This window comes from Coptis chinensis, chromosome 2, assembly GCF_015680905.1.
Source record: "Coptis chinensis isolate HL-2020 chromosome 2, ASM1568090v1, whole genome shotgun sequence".
NCBI lineage: Eukaryota > Viridiplantae > Streptophyta > Magnoliopsida > Ranunculales > Ranunculaceae > Coptis > Coptis chinensis.
The window spans coordinates 75,511,576-75,528,672 of NC_141457.1; the positions used below are offsets into that span (position 1 = coordinate 75,511,576).

At 44.9% G+C, this 17,097-nt stretch overlaps 1 protein-coding gene across 1 annotated transcript; it reads right to left on the reverse strand.

The window, feature by feature from the left end:
* Positions 1 to 15,532: 15,532 nt before the first annotated feature.
* LOC147517864 (uncharacterized) lies at positions 15,533 to 16,627 on the reverse strand. Its single transcript, XM_086593735.1, has 2 exons — positions 16,376 to 16,627; positions 15,533 to 16,304 (listed from the first exon to the last, which is right to left on the reverse strand). The coding sequence occupies exons 1-2, from the start codon at positions 16,625 to 16,627 to the stop codon at positions 15,852 to 15,854; spliced, it is 705 nt and encodes a 234-aa protein (XP_086449861.1). The 3' UTR covers positions 15,533 to 15,851.
* Between the last annotated feature and the right edge of the window lie 470 nt (positions 16,628 to 17,097).

Consider the following 17,097-nt stretch of genomic DNA (forward strand, 5'->3'; position numbering starts at 1 on the left):
TTTCCAAGGTGGAATTGAGCTCCGACAACGCGGTGGTGGTCAAAGCCCAAAGAGCCGATGAGGTCTCAGAGAGAGAGAAAGAGCCGTTGTTGTGGTTGCTCCTTTTCCGCTGTAGTAATTGCTTTGGATGTTGACTACTTGATTCTACGTTGAAGTTCCTTTTCGGTACAGAAGTACATCAAAACTTGAAAAATAAGAAACAAAGGAGATTCATGTTTTATTCAGAATAAAAGTATAGCAATACGCATGGACCTTGCAATATCGTTCACATTTTGAAGTGTGTGAGATGTGTTTTGTTTATTCTATCAAGCTAGCAACAAAATGTTATAAAAACCTTTTAATATGTATGAATTTGTTTATGGAAAAGTAGGCTTTGAGCTTTTTTCTTACTCTACATTAGAAATAGTCAAACCACGTTTTTTTTTCCACGACTCCACACACGATTCCTCTTTCACAATACATGATAAGTGAATCTGGAGGTTTTATCGTCTTACCTTCTTCTATAAAATCAGTCGAACTATACACAAAAAACTTTATCTTTGGAACTCCGTCCTTTTACTTCTATCTGTTTTACATAAACTATGGTTTTGCTTATACTGGAGTGCATATGAGAGTTCTTAGAATCTGCTTGAGTGCTGTCTTGCGGATCCTTAGTCGTTGTATCCTAGGAGGTGTGTGCCAGAGGCCGTCAACGTTCATACCGGCGACAATTTCACCTTCAGGGCATTGTGTTTTCACAAGCCTCGACTGCATTGCAACTGCTTTATTATATTGGTTCTTATTGATTACTGCTGCTGGACTTCAGGTAACACAGTATTAGTTTTCCAACAATCTGAAGGTGAAATTTGTTTGTTGTACTCTTTTACTTCGTTACTAATAAATGGAAAAGCATGGTAAATTGTCTGTTAAGCCTGAAACTTTCAATGGAAAGAATTTTAAGCGTTGGCAGATGAAAATGAAGTTTTATCTTACGACCTTGAAACTTGTTGAATGGACTACTGAAAGTAGACTAATTCTTACTGAAAATGAACATGAGCCTGCACGCTCTGATAGACTTGAAAAATGGGATAAGAAAGACTACTTATGCTTAATAGGGTTATATACTAAAAGCATTATTTTTGTATTAACTCTAATTCTTTATATTTTGAATGAGAATCATATGAGCAAATATTATGCATATTATATATGTTATTAGTTATATGCATGTGTCTAATACTTTATGTTGTAGATGATATGGTGTGTGGTGACACACAGAAGATCATATCATCTATACCTTATAAAGTACAAGTAAACGTTCACAACCTAGATGGATTTGGACAAACCATTGGTATGGTTGTAGTATAATCTGGTATTAGTCTATCTTGACTACAGGATTACAATAGTACACTTTGTGTGTATTGAACATGACCAAGTGAGGTTGTTTCTCTTTATACTGACTATATAAGAGAACAAACACCTCTGTTATTATGGATGCTTGTCCTCTTAATCCAGATATAATAACGGGCACTTACGTGCATTGTATATTGCTTTAAATCATCAATGAGTGAGATTCATTTGTGAATCAACAAACTCAATGGATTGGGTAATGACATTATATGTAAGGCGTGCTGTTGATTATAGAAGGAATCCGTGACCCGTAGAAAGTCGGGTTGATGATGTCCCATTGAGGAGCTCATAAGGATTGTCATGTAAATCCTGCAGGTGGATTTAATCCGACATGACAATCAGGTTGAGTGGTACTACTCAAGGACATAAGAAGCTAATTAATGTAGTTGTTAGTAACTTGACTTAATCAACGGACATTCGATATCTTAAATACGGGGAGATCAACAAGCATATAATATGGAACCCATAAACGTAACACGTAATTTGGGATTAGGGCGGTAGTGCAACAATGGTCTTTAGTGGAATAAACCATTTGTTGACGGACTTGGGCCATGTGTTCTGGGCGAACATGGGAAGCCCAAGCCCGTCAGGAGGCCCAACCCTAATTTCTCCTCATGGTCCCTGTTGTAGCCTATAAATAGAAACCCTTCTCTCCTGGCCAAATTCACTATTCACTTATTGAAAAAGAGAGGAAAGGAAAGAGAGAAAGAAAGGGTTGGTAGATCGTTGCCTACACAACGTCCAATCTAAGGATAGGAATACAACAGAAGATCAAGAGGTTGCAAAATCGTAAAGCTTGGATTCTTAGAGTTATCTTAGCCGATCTAAATGTACATTTCTAACCAAAATCGTGGACACCCCTTATTCTGCTGCGCGTGGGTGTTCGCAGTTTATAATCATTCGGTGCAACCATAACGGTTCCTACAATGCCGTAATTATATGCTTGATTGTTTAACTCCGGAGTTGTATGATGTTTATGCTGTATGTGCTTCTGCTAAATTATTTTGGGATGATTTAGATAAGAAATATGCAATTGAGGATGCTAGCTCTAAGAAATTTTTAGTAGCTAAGTTCTTGGAGTTTAAGTTGGAAGATAACAAGCCCGTGGTTTCTCAAGTTGAGGAATTGCAGATTATCATTAATGAAATTATGCAAGAGGGTTACAATATTTGTAAGGGGTTTCAGGTTGTAGCTATTATTGAAAAACTCCCTTCTTCATGGAAGGAATGTAAGAACAGCCTGAAACACAAGAAAAAAAGAGATGACCATGGAAGACCTCATTGTGAATCTTCGCATTGAGGAAGATAACCGTATTTTTGAAACAAAAGAAGAGACTTCTAAACTGAAGTCTAAGGCTAACCTTGTTACTGGAAAGCCTGGTAGTGCTAGTTCTTCTAAGAACAAAGCCCCTTATACCCAGACCAATGAAAAGAAACCCTTTTGGAACAAGAACAAGCAGTCCCAACCTCAATTCAAGAAAAAGCCATATAATCATAATATTTATTGTTATGTGTGTGGTACTCGTGTCATACTGCTGGTGACTGTAAGTACTAGAAACTTCCAAATGATGGAAATAAAAATAAGGATAAGGCACATGCCAATGTGGTTCAGGATGGCAACTTCTCTGCTGTTGTTACTGAGGTGAACCTGGTTAGCAATATGACAGACTGGTGGGTAGACACTGGAGCTACCAAACATATTTGTGGCATTAACAGTGCTTTCTCCACCTATACTGTTGGTGGAAACGATGAGAGTCTATTCATGGGGAATTCCTCTGCTTCCAGAGTTGCTAGGAAAGGGACTATTGTTCTGAAGTTCACTTCTAGGAATATTCTTACACTGAAAGATGTGCTGCATGTTCCTGATATCAGGAAAAACTTAGTGTCTGGTTCCATGTTGAGTAGGAAGGGTTTTAAACTTGTACTTGAGTCGGACAAGTTTGTCCTGACTAAGGGGGGATCATTTGTGGGAAATGGTTATCTTGATGATGGTCTATTTAAGCTGAATGTAATTGAATCTAAGATTAATAAAACTTCTATTTCTGCATATATCGTAGACTCTTTTGATTTGTGGCATGATAGACTTGGGCATGTTAATAATGCATCTATTAAAAAGTTAATGCATATTGGTAATATACCTAAGTCTATTGCTTTAGATAACAAGAAATGTGAAGTATGTGTAGAATCAAAATATGCTAGAAAACCTTTTAAAAAGGTAGAAAGAACTTATGAAGTGTTAGCATTGATTCATACTAATTTGTGTGACCTTCATGGCAATATTACACGTGGTGGCAATAAATATTTTGTTACTTTTATTGATGATGTTTCACGTTTCTACTATGTTTATCTTGTGAAAAGTAAGGATGAAAGTCTATCTAAATTTATATCTTTCAAAACTGAGGTTGAGAACCAGCTAGAAAGGAAAATTAAGATAGTTAGATCTGACAAGGGAGGTGAATATTCTGGACCCTTTACTAAATTTTGTGAAGATAATGGTATTATACATGAGACTATTGCCCCTTATGCTCCCCAGTCTAATGGGATAGCAGAAAGGAAAAATAGGACTCTCAAAGATATGGTCAATTCAATGATCAATGTCTCAGGAGCACCTAAGAACCTGTGGGTGTGGGGAGGGCGTTACTTTCAAAGATCTTATATCCTTAATAAGATACCTTTTAAAAACACAAACAAAACTCCATATGAGATGTGGAAAAAGAAGACACCTTCTTATAAATACTTGAAAGTGTGGGGGTGGGTGCTTGTCTAAGGTGTCTATTCCAGCACCCAAAAGGACCAAACTTGGACCTAAAATAGTTGACTGTGTTTTTATTGGTTATGCTCAGCACAGCAGTGCTTACAGGTTTTTAGTTTTTAAATCTAAAAATCAGTTTGTTGATGATAATACCATTATTGAATCAAGGGATACAGTCTTTTTCGAAGACGAGTTCCTTTTTCTTGAGAGGTCTGAAAGAGCTTCATGCTATACTAGACTTGTTCCTAGAGTTAGAGAGGATTCTCCGTCAGGAGATGAATCTGAACTCAGAAGGAGTAAAAGAGCTAGAACTGGAACCTCCTTTGGACCTGATTTCCTTACTTATTTAGTAGAGGATGACCCTCAGACTATTTCTGAGGCTATGTCTTCACCTGATGCTATATTTTGGAGAGGGGCCATTCATAGTGAGTATGATTCCATTATGACTAATCACACTTGGGAGTTAGTGACCCTACCTCCTGGTTTTAAAACTATTGGTAATAAATGGCTGTTCAGAAAGAAACTAAAGGTTGATGGATCCATAGATAAGTTTAAAGCAAGGCTTGTAGCTAAAGGCTATAAACAAAGAGTAGGAGTTGATGTTTTTGACACCTACTCTCCTGTGACGAGAATAACTTCTATTAGAATATTAATTGCCTTTGCTTCTTTACATAATCTTGTAATTCACCAAATGGATGTTAAAATGACATTCTTAAATGGTGACTTAGAAGAGGAGATTTATATGAATCAGCCTGAAAACTTTGTGATCAAAGGCATAGATAGAGCAAAAAGTTTGTAAACTAAAGAAATCTCTTTATGGTCTAAAACAAGCTCCCAAAGAGTGGCATGAGAAATTTGATTATGTAATGACTTCTAATGGTTATACTATTAATGAGGCAGATAAATGCATATATTGCAAGTTTGAGAAACAAACTGGTGTTATTATTTGTCTATATGTGGATGATATGTTAATCATCGGTACCAGCTTAGAAGTAGTCAATAAGACTAAGCTTTTCTTGGAAAAGCACTTTGACATGAAAGATTTGGGTGTTGCTGATGTTATTTTTGGTATAAAAATCATTAATAGGTCAGATGGTATTACTTTGACCCAATCTCATTATGTGGAGAATGTGCTTAGAAAGTTTAATCAAGTTGACTGTATACCTGCCAAAACACCATATGATTCTAGTAAACACTTGAGAAAATATACTGGACCTGGTGTATCTCCTTTAGAATATTCTAGAGTAATAGGCAGTCTCATGTATCTTATGAACTGTACTACACCAGATATTGCTTACTCAGTAAGCAGACTAAGCAGATACACTATTAATCCCAGCTCTGAGCATTGGGAAGCTCTTATTAGAGTTTTGAGGTATCTAAAATGTACTTCAGATTTTGGTGTTCATTATGGTAGATATCCAGCTGTACTAGAGGGGTATAGCGATGCTAACTAGATTGCTGATTCTACGGAATCAAAGTCCACAAGTGGGTATGTATTTACCTTAGCAGGAGGTGCAGTGTCTTGGAAATCTACCAAGCAAACTTGCATTGTTCGTTCCACTATGGAATCTGAGTTTATATATAGCTTGTGAGGAGGCAGAGTGGCTCAGGAACTTGTTGTTGGATATCCCTATTTGGCCTAAGCCTATTCCACCTGTTTCTATTCACTGTGATAGCCAACCAGCTATTATGAGGGCCCAAAATAATTCCTATAATGGGAAGTCTCGACAGATACGTCGTAGACATAACACTGTGCGACAGATGTTACGAGATGGGATCATAGCTATTGACTTTGTGAGGTCAAAAGATAACATAGCTGATTCGCTAACTAAAGGCCTAGCTAGAGAGCTTGTCTTTAGTACATCGAGGGGGATGGGGGTTAAAGTCTATTAAAGACTGAAGCCTATTTGTTAAAATCACCGATAATTGTCACCCAACCTTAGTGAATGGAGATCCCATAAACAAGGTTCAATGGAAAAACAAGTTATTCGAGTGATTTGTGGGGGTACTACAACCTAGAGTGAAAACTCTGTACCCATCACTATGATGTAGTAGTACCTTCTGTATCTTCTTAAGGATGAGTTTTAACTCTTAATGCTTTCTATAGCTGGATCCAGTGGGGTGTAATGATACAATACACTCCTGATAGAAGCACCTATATAAGTGAGGAAGTGGAGCTACTTCCTATGGGAGCTGGATAGGCTAGTCCCTAGTAGCACTTATGAAACCTGGGAAACTCATGGCCGTTACGAGTACAATCGAGGAACTTTATGATGATTTTTGAAGTTATGGGAGTTAACTGTTGACTTGGTTTACACAAAAGTTGGACAGTTCAAGACTGAGTTCACTGGTCAACAAGTAAACCCGACAGACTAATACCAAGCGAAGGTTCAAGTCTTATGACACCTTCAGCCCATTCATAACTTTTAACCCACTCTAGCTTATATTATTTTCTGATTTCATACATGTGGGGGATTGTTATAAAAACCTTTTAATATGTATGAATTTGTTTTTGGAAAAACAGGTTTTGGGCTTTTTTCTTATTCTACATTAGAAATAGTCAAACCACGTTTTTTTTCCACGATTCCACACACGATCTCCTCTTTCACAGTACGTGATAAGTGGATCTGCTGGAGGTTTTATCGTCTTACCTTCTTCTATAAAATCAGTTGAACTACACAAAAAACTTTATCTTTGGAACTCCGTCCTTTTACTTTTGTCTGTTTTACATAAACTATGGTTTTGCTTATAATAGAGTGCATCTGAGAGTTCTTAGAATCTGCTTGAGTGTTGTCTTACGGATCTTTAGTCGTTGTATCTTAGGAGGTGTGTGCCAGAGGCCGTCAGCGTTCATACTGGCTACAATTTCACCTTCAGGGCATTGTGTTTTCGCAAGCCTCGACTGTATTGCAACTGATTTATTATATTGGTTCTTATTGATTACTGCTGCTGTAATTGAGGTAACACAGTATTAGTTTTCCAACCCAAAACAAAAAGTTGTTACTTAAGATAAGCTATTAAGCTGTAGTAATCAAAGCTTTGATTAATTGATGTAAATTCACATGTTTTGTCTTAGAAGTAAGTGGGATGGCAAAAGAAACAATGATTACTCTGAAAGATAACTTTGTTAAAGTGAGATGATAACCACTTGAGGAAGTATGGACTCAATAATTAAGGTTGTTACTATACATTCCATAATCATAGTTTAAGAAAAGGAAGTTGTTACCTATCCTAATCTTAATTCTACTATAATGTTCACCGGATGACCCATCTATTGAAACTCATAACGAAAGATGTTATATTTCTTTAATGGGATTTGGGGAGAGGTCTTTAATTTTTTGTGAAATAAGTCGTTAAAGTGTCCACCTTGAATCTGACGAAAGTTTATAATACAAGCTCCATATCAAAATGGATCTAATTTGGGTCGCTAAGGTAGCAGTTTAGGACGCTGTTGTCCTGCAGCTGCTGGGAACGATCTCGAGTCGCCCTGATTTCAAAAGTTCAACCACGTACACACACTATGTTCAGCTAATGAGAGTGGCAATGTTTATTTTCTTCAACACAACCAATCATCGCCTCGTATTCTAAAAATGTACTCTGTAGGGGAGTGATATTCTCTATACAGCACGCGCTTAGCATAGTGGAACTAAGGCACCGACCTGTGATATCAGGTCGCATCCACGAGCCAACAACGCGCCACAAGACAGATCGCATCATCACGCGAACTACATCAGGCAGTGACACATACTCCCTATCCATAAGCAATCATGACTGACGGAGTACTTGCACTAATCCTGACTGTCAGTCACTGATCACGGCCGCAAGCTACTTGCTCAGACTGTCACTCCTCATCATCACAGCAGACCTATGTAGATATTTCTCACATGCTCCCATGATCCACACCCCACGTTGGTGATATCCTCTACACGTGGAGGGTGAGGATACACTCCGAATCTCTATAAATACCACTCCTATGAACTACGCCAGACCTGATTCTACTCTGAGCCCAGCCCCCAGAGCAAGATACGTAGGCAGTTCGCTCCAAAAGCCGAACTCGGTCTCACCCATCTATTCATATCAGTCCCCAGAGACTGTTTGTAGAGGAATAACACATCACACCTTTACATTGGCGCCGTCTGTGGTCTCGATTACTTGAGAAACCAAACCACTTTCACACTAATCAGTAACAAAAACCAAACCAAAAGATTCTCAAGCCCACGAAGCATGGTAAGCCTCAAGCTCAATTCAACACTTTGGCCGGCCGCCTAGGAACAATGAGCGAACAAATTGCCCAACTCGGGCAAGAAAACGCCACGCGTTACGTGCACAAGTAGATACACAAAGCCCACTAGCCGGCAATCGACGACGACGGCGTCATCAACGCGATCCAACGGATCACCGAGCTAAAACCAAAGGCTCGACAAGAATGCGGTCAAGAAGGATTCCACCATGATAGTGCAGAAAATGTTGAAAACCTATCGCAAGATCTCCATTTGCTGCGAAGTACTTCACAAGGTCTCCCCTCCAGACTTTGTCCAACCACGGTTCCCACTATATGACGGTCGCACATGCCCAGGCCAACATATAGCACGATATGCTCAAAGCCTTGCACTATACAGCGCCCCAGAGTTCGACCATCTACGATGCAGGCTCTTTCCAGCAAGCTTGAAGGACGGCCCACTCGATTGGTTTTTCTCCCTCGAACCAGACTCCATAAGAAGCTTCGAACAGCTTACCGACCTGTTCGCGAGCCAGTACGTACACAACAGACGCAAGAAGGGTGATCTCAATTCACTCTTCCAACTCACTCTGGGCAGGGAGGAAACCTACAGCTCCTTCTTAAGCCGGTTCAAAACAGAACTCTTGGACATGGAAAGCGGCCTCAAGGAATCATTCGCCGCAGTGGCTTTCACAACCGCCTGCCGCACACGTAAAACCGACCTAACCAGGTCGCTCTTGAAAGACCAGCCCGAAACGTTGGCCGAGCTGTACGCTCGCGTGGATAAGTACATCAAGCTGCAAGAGGCTTTGCTAAAGCAGAAAAGAGAAGAAGAAGAAGCAGCAGAAGAGGGAGAGGTTTACGAAGTAGCAGCACCCTCTAGGAAACGACCCCGACAACAAGGGCAACCCTCCCGACCCAAACCAAGAAATGATCGGGAATTCGCCACGCTCACCAGATCTCCCAGTTACATACTAGAAAAGATCAAGCGTGCTGCATTCTACAGACCAGAGATAAGACAACCAGCAGATCGCCCAGACCAGGCCTACTGCGCTTTCCACCGCGCCAATTGCCACGAGACCGACGTATGCTGGGGGCTCAAGCATTACTTACAAGATCTGGTCGAAGCCGGCCACATCAAGCAGTACACTAGTATACCCGACGGCGACCTGCGCCACAAGCTGATGGCCCGCCGAACACGAAGCAGGTCCCCACCACGAAGGAGCCATCAGAGGCCTCAAAGCCGCCCTCACAGCCGAGGACGTTCCAGAGAACGCGTTTATCAGGATCGCCGCCAACCATCGAGAGGTCGCGACCAAGACAGAACCATCCACACGATCACCATCCAAGATGATTCCGTCTCAAGTTCACGGGAAAAAAGAAGGCGCGTAGGTGCCCTCCATGAAGTATACAATTTCTCCTCACGAAGCCGCAGCCGCCGCCACGCGATCAGTGGTATGAACGGGGAGACATCACCTTCTCAGAGGCCGACCTCAACAAGGTCTGCCTCCCACATAACGATGCTCTCGTGGTCCACGTCAAAATCAGTGACTGGACCGTCAAGCGAGTTCTGATCGACCCTGGCAGCTCTTGCGATATTCTGTTCTACCACACAATCCAAGAGATGAACTTACCAAAGTCGGTCTTCATAGACCCCATTGCACCCCTCTTCGGATTCAACGGCTCCAGAGCCGACCCAATAGGAGATATCATCCTCCCGGTCTCAGTGGGATCCCGGGAAGACAAAGTCAGCTTCAACACGCGCTTTAGCGTCCTGGATACCAAGTCGTCCTACAACGCAATTCTAGGACGACGTTGGATACATCAAATGCAGCCGCATACCTTCCACGCTTACATCGGGTCATCCGTTTTCCGCCCGAGGGAATGATGGAACGAAGCAATCATTTCGAGGCCCATCATTGTAACCGGATCATCATCGAGCAAGCAAGGTCATTTGAACCTCCCATCACCATCACTACGAACCCACAAGTTATACAATGGCTAAAGATTTAGTGGTCGAGGTGAGAGCGAGCGACAAAAAACGAAACTGGGGATCCAACAAGAGTTTCCACTCGCCATGACCCGATCTCGACCACTACCAAAGCAAAGAGCGCACTAACAAAGATTTAATCATGGAGGTCGCCCCATCGAAAGCATCACGAACAAGCAAAGTCTCGTGACACCACCACCGCCTCCCTCTCCAACTGGAAGAAAGGTGGAATCCCTCCCCGTTGTCACGCCAACAGCCACGCGTCGACCCGTTGTCGTGAACCACGAGGACGCCCCAGTTCCTCGGACGACTACATACCAACCAAACAAGACTAGCACCGGACTCTACAAAGAACAATCCTCCAGAGAGCGCGCAGAACGCACAGAGCCAAGCACCGACTCAAGACAAGCAGCAAGTGAACCTGGGAACCGAAGACGACCCTAAACTCGTCTATGTGGGAGCCAACCTCGACCCCACACTTAAGGCTCAACTTGTAAAGTTTCTGTCCATGAATAAAGATGTGTTCGCTTGGTCGTAATATTGATGTGCCGGGTATAGATCCTAGTGTCGATGCCACCGGTTAAACGTCAACCCTGGTGCCAAACCAGTTCGACAACGTCCTAGACGATTGTCACTACGCTTTCAAAAAGCAATCAACGACGAGGTAGATAAGCTCAAACAAGTCGGTTTCATCCGCAAGGTCGACTACCCAGAGTGGATCGCCAACATAGTGGCAGTCCCGAAAAAGAATGGCACAAATCCCGTTTGTCGGCCGACTTCACCAACGTCAATCAAGAAACTCCAAAAGACAGCTTCCCCCTACCAAGAATCGACCAGCTAGTCGACCAGACTTGTGGGCACGAGCTGCTATCATTCATGGACGCGTATAGCGGGTACAATCAGATACCACTAGCTGAAGAAGATCAGGAGAAGACATCATTCATCACCGAACAAGGAACTTACTGTTACAACGTTCTCCCATTCGGACTAAAGAACGCGGGAGCGACCTATCAGCGGCTAGTAACTAACATGTTCCAGGACATGTTAGGTGATACCATGGAGGTCTACATTGACGACATGGTTGTCAAAAGCAAAAAAGCAGCCGACCACCTCACCCACCTCGAGCAAGCGTTCTCCAGACTACGACGAACCGGAATGAAACTGAACCCAGAGAAGTGTCTTTTTGGTGCGTCCTCCGGAAAATTTCTCGGATATCAGGTCTCGCAACGAGGTATCGAAGCAAATCCAGACCAAATTCGGGCGTTCATCGACATGCCCGACCCTCAAACAAAGAAACAGATACAAAAGTTGTCGTATGGTCGCGACTCAACCGATTCATATCCAGAGCATCAGACAAGTGCCGACCATTCTTACAAATACTCAAGAAAGGCGAGCAATTCTCATGGAACGATCAATGCCACCAAGCATTCGCCACCCTCAAAGAGTACCTCACAACACCTCCCCCGCCCTCGCTAAACCAACCGACGGAGAAACTCGGGGCTCTATCCGGCGGTATCCGATTTCGCCATCGGTTCGGGTCCCGTTCAAGGATCTAACACAATTCGAAAGGCCGATCTACTTCACAAGCAAGACACTCACTCCAGCCGAAGAACTACTCTTATATAGAAAAAGAGGTCCTTGCTTTGTTATACTCGGCAAGAAAATTCAGACCAGATTTCCGTGCTCATCCAATCAAAGTGCCGAGCGATCTCCCTTTGAAGAGGATTCTTCACAAAGACAACAAGACTACCGGGATGGCAATATGGGCGTAAGAGTCGGGCGAACACCATATGGACTTCGCCCCCGCGATATCACGGAAGGGTCGGTCGTCGCGGACTTCCTAGCAGATTTCCGGTTGGCGACCCTAATTGGGAGGTCGAAACAGAGGTCGCACCCAAGAAAGGGAGCACGCATAAAAGCGATCCGTCCCCTACGCCGATGGTTCCAAAGAACCCCGGAGGCGATGGTATGGGAATCGTCTTTAGTCTCCCCGAGGGAGCTATGGTAGAGAAGAAGTTCGGATAGACTTCGCGAACGCCAAACAACGGCGAGTACGGCACTAATAATGGGAATGTGGCGATCCAAATTGGGAGTAAAGGAGATCCAAATCTTTAGTGACTCGCGAATCGGTCGCTCGCCAAAGTTGCAAAAGAGTACACTACCGGAAAGTAACCCTCTAAATACCTTCGGGTTGTTAACAATTTGCTTCTCATCATTTAGCGAGCGCCGATACACCATTTTTGCGTGACGAGAACCGCCACGCCAGATAGCTTGGCATATCTAGCTACCCGGATTAATCGAACCGCGGTCCCTCGACAACCGATTATCGAAGTAGTCGACCGACACTTTTACCAAGCGGACCAAGTCTTGACAATTAGCGACCTGGTCCCACTCTCTGAAGATCAGACGAGTCACTCATGGATGCAGCCTATTATACAAGATATCAAAGACGCGGCACACTCGAGGAGGAGCGCGCAAGGCCAAGAAGGTTCCACACCAAGCACGTAGCTATTGTTTGGTGAACGACAAATTATTCCGCAAATCCGCAGGCGGACCTCATCTGAGATGTATCAGCCCAGAGCAAGGCCAGCTAATTTTTGCTGAAATTCACGAAGGAGAATGCGGCAACCATGCCGGAGGTCGGTCACTAGCCCACAAAGCGATCTCCCAAGGGTACTTCTGGCCTCGTATGCAGATCGATGCTAAAGCGTATGTCCTCAAATGTATCAAATGCCAAACATTTGGTCACAACATCATGCAACCAGCTCGCGAACTGATTAACATTGCGAGTCCTTGGCCGTTCCACATGTGGGGCATGGACATTATGGGACCATTCATCCCTCAGAAGAGCACCGGCTTCCGCTTTGTCCTAGCTGCCACAGACTACTTCACTAAGTGGGTTGAAGCAATTCCGTTAGCACACGTCAAAGAATCACATGTCAGAAATTTCATTTGGACTCATCTCATCACCCGGTTTGGCCTACCACATACACTGGTGATGGATAATGGCTCCCAGTTCAAGGGCAAAACAGTCAAAGAGTTTCTGGCCAAATGGAAGATCGTTCATGCATTCTCTACACCACAGTACGCTCAAAGCAATGGACAAGCAGAGGCCAGCAATAAGGCCATTCTGGAGAATTTGAAAAAGAAAATTGAAAAGAACAAAAGCCGCTGGCCCAATCATTTGGAGAACATACTGGCTCATCGACTACTAAATTTCGCTTCAAGCACCGGCGAAGTCACCATTCTCCCTATGCTATGGCACGTAAGCCGCCATACCCACCGAAATGACAATCACGACAACCCGATCCGAACTTGTCGAAACAGCCTTAATGACTCGTTCTAGCTCGAGATCGACCTCCTCGAGGAACGGCGCGACCTAGCAGCCGTCCGAGTAGCGACTACCAACAGTCCTCAAGAGATCTTACAACAAACGAAAGTACATCCACGATCTTTTCAACCAGCGATCTCGTGTTGAAGAAAACTCAAGATGATGCTAAGCTAGCACCAACATGGGAAGGCCCTTACATCGTGGAACGCGGTCGTTATAACGGCAGTGTATTGGATTAAAACCCAAGAAGGAAAGATGCCGCCCACCACCATGGAACACATACTTGTTAAAGCAATTTTTCCAATAGTTGTATTACGATTGTAATTCCCGTTCCCGTGCACAACAAAGTTCAAATGAAAGAAAGTCAAGATGGTATCATAAATGGCGGACCTACTCACATCTCCAAACCACGCCCCCACGTAACCGGGGGGCTAAACACGCCATACGCCGCCAGGGGCCTCAGAGCTTACGGGCTCAACGCCTCCGAAGTCTCGCTAAGTTGAGGACCTATACTTCTAGGATCAACTAAGCGAGAACGCTCAGAGCGTAACGCCCTCGGGGGGGCTAAACACGCGCCATACACGCGGGACGCTCGAGAGCTTACGGGCTCAACGCCTCTCCGAAGTCTCGCTAAGTTGAGGACCTATACTTCTAGGATCAACTAAAACGGTGAACGAGGAGAGCGTAACGCCCTCGGGGGCTAAACACGCCGCCATACGCGGGGACGCCTCGGGAGCTTACGGGCTCAACGCCTCCGAAGTCTCGCTAAGTTGAGGACCTATACTTCTAGGATCAACTAAGCGAACGCTCGGGGAGCGTAACGCCTCGGGGGCTAAACACGCCATACACGCGGGACGCCTCGGGAGCTTACGGGGCTCAACGCTTCTCCGAAGTCTCGCTAAGTTGAGGACCTATACTTCTAGGATCAACTAAGCGAGAACGCCAGAGCGTAACGCCCTCGGGGGCTAAACACGCCATACGCAGCGGGACGCCTCGGGGAGCTTACTGGGCTCAACGCCTCTCGAAGTCTCGCTAAGTTGAGGACCTATACTTCTAGGATCAACTAAGCGAGAACGCCAGAGCGTAACGCCCTCGGGGGCTAAACACGCCGCCATACGCCAGCGGGGCGCTCGGGGAGCTTACGGGCTCAACGCGCTTCTCCGAAGTCTCGCTAAGTTGAGGACCTATACTTTCTAGGATCAACTAAGCGAGAACGCTCAGAGCGTAACGCCCTCGGGGGCTAAACACGCCATACGCCAGCGGGGACGCCTCTGAGCCGACGGGCTCAACACCTCTCCGAAGTCTCGCTAAGTTGAGGACCTATACTTCTAGGATCAACTAAGCGGTGAACGCCTCAGAGCGTAACCCTCGGGGGCTAAACACGCCATACGCGCGGGGACGCTCTCGGGGAGCTCACGGGCTAATAATCGCCTCTCATAGTCTCGCTAAGTTGGGGGCATATACTTTTCAACTCAACTAAGTTTGGTGAACGCTCAGAGCGTAACGCCCTCGGGGGCTAAACACGCTAGCCATACGCCGCCAAAGACGCCTCGAGGAGCTTACAGGCTCAACGCCTCTCCGAGTCTCGCTAAGTTGGGGGCATACACTTTTCGAATCAACTAAGTGAGAACGCCCTTAGGAGCCTCTTTCATCCTCACTAGACAAGGACCGATACTCCTAAGGTTAATCAGCAAAGAACGCCCCCGGTGAGCAACCAGAGCCCACTTAACTTTGGGGGCAAAGCCCCGTTTTCGTCCTAAAAGATCAAACGGATCAAACGCTTACATGGCGTGTTCCCATACATTATCATAGCAGCATAACATGTAGCAAGAATACATTTCAGAAGCAAAAGGCGTACACAGAATCAAAGCCATGAACAAGTCAGACCAAAACATATACAGCATTAGTCAAGTGTTAACCAAAACAAGCACACATATCGGACCTAGTGAAATCATCTCCAGAGCACCGACCTGCTGGGTCTACCCAGAAAATCCAGGTCGGTTACCGAGTTACAAAATACCAAATGGAACGAACTGCCACTTTCGTGGAAACCAGTTCTCCAAATCAATAGAAGCGAGCTGGTCGGGTAAGCCCGAAAACGCAGCTCTAATGTTTAACCCTCATAGGGGCAAAGAAAACGCGCGGTCAGATCAAACAAAACAAAAAACATATCCTCACCAATAGACAGAATCAGCATCACGGAGCGACCACATGTTTATCCTCAGGAACAGTGCTGGTTGAGGGAACATGTCTGGCAGCTCGCAGAGCAACACGCATACCGACCTCTTGAGCACCACCCGCTTCTTCTTCACCGGCAATATTTTCGGCCCAAATTTGGCATGCACTTCACTACAGGCAGTGGTATACGCGTTCTGAGCCTTACGAGCAACCCTCTGGCATTGCTTCGCGTACTCGGTCACCTCCGTGATCTCCATTTGCAGATCAACAACAGACGCAGCAAGTTTTTCATTTTCATCAGCAACAGCACGACATTTGGCCGACATAGCTTCCAGCCTTTTATTGTCAGCTACCCGAGCAGCTCGCAGACATCCCAGCTCGACTCGGGCATCAACATCAGTAGCAGAGCGTTGCACAACGTTCTTCAACTTATCATAACCAGCAAGAAACTGCAAGTACGAAAGAGCAATAAAAATCAATCAGAAAGAACGACTGAGAAACTAGCAAACAGCGTACTCACCAGACAGCTCGCCATGTCCATGGTCCCCAAGAGCGTATCCATGTCGTCGTCCTCGACCTCAGCTTTGTCCCCGTCCAGCACAATACCCCTCAGAAGACTCGTCGCTATAGGCGCAGAGTGGAAGCTGCAGTCAGAACGCTTCACAGCACGCTTCTTCCCCGACCTCCCGACATAGAAGAACTCGCTCCCCACGTCCCCAACGCGAGGGCGCGAACTCCCACTAGCGACGTCGCCCCGCCTGTGAGCGCCCATCCGTTTCGGGCTGAGCCCGAGGTACGCCGTCCTCCCGATGGGGCGACCTGATCACCACACCTCCAGTAGGGCGCCACGACCTCCGGGGCCGTTTAGCCTTTTTTGACCCCGATGCCACCACCTTCCTCTTGCCACGGTCACCGTGCACATGCGGATGGAACTCCATCTCCTCCATCAGTAGAGGAGAGCTCTCACGCAGACTGCCCCCACCCACACCAAAAGCGTAAACAACGAGCCATGAGGAAAGCTAAAGCAAAAAGAACAAAACAGAGGCAATGAGGAAGAGATAGCATCTCTTCAAGCATGATCAAAAGAACGAAAGAACAGCCATACCTGAGGAGATGACCAACAAAAGCAAGCACGTTCAGCGAAGCAAAGGCAGCAACAAATGGAAGTCCAAATGCCATCGCTCTCCCCGAACAGGTTCTATTTATGCAAAAGAAACGTCTCTTCCCGAGGCAGCTCATTAA

Excerpts from the sequence above, each read along its gene's own strand:
- LOC147517864 (XM_086593735.1), bottom strand. The coding sequence starts at position 16,627 with ATGGGCGCTCACAGGCGGGGCGACGTCGCTAGTGGGAGTTCGCGCCCT. Across the intron at positions 16,305-16,375 it reads TGGACATGGCGAGCTGTCTG|TTTCTTGCTGGTTATGATAA; the intron begins GTGAGTACGCTG and ends TCGTACTTGCAG.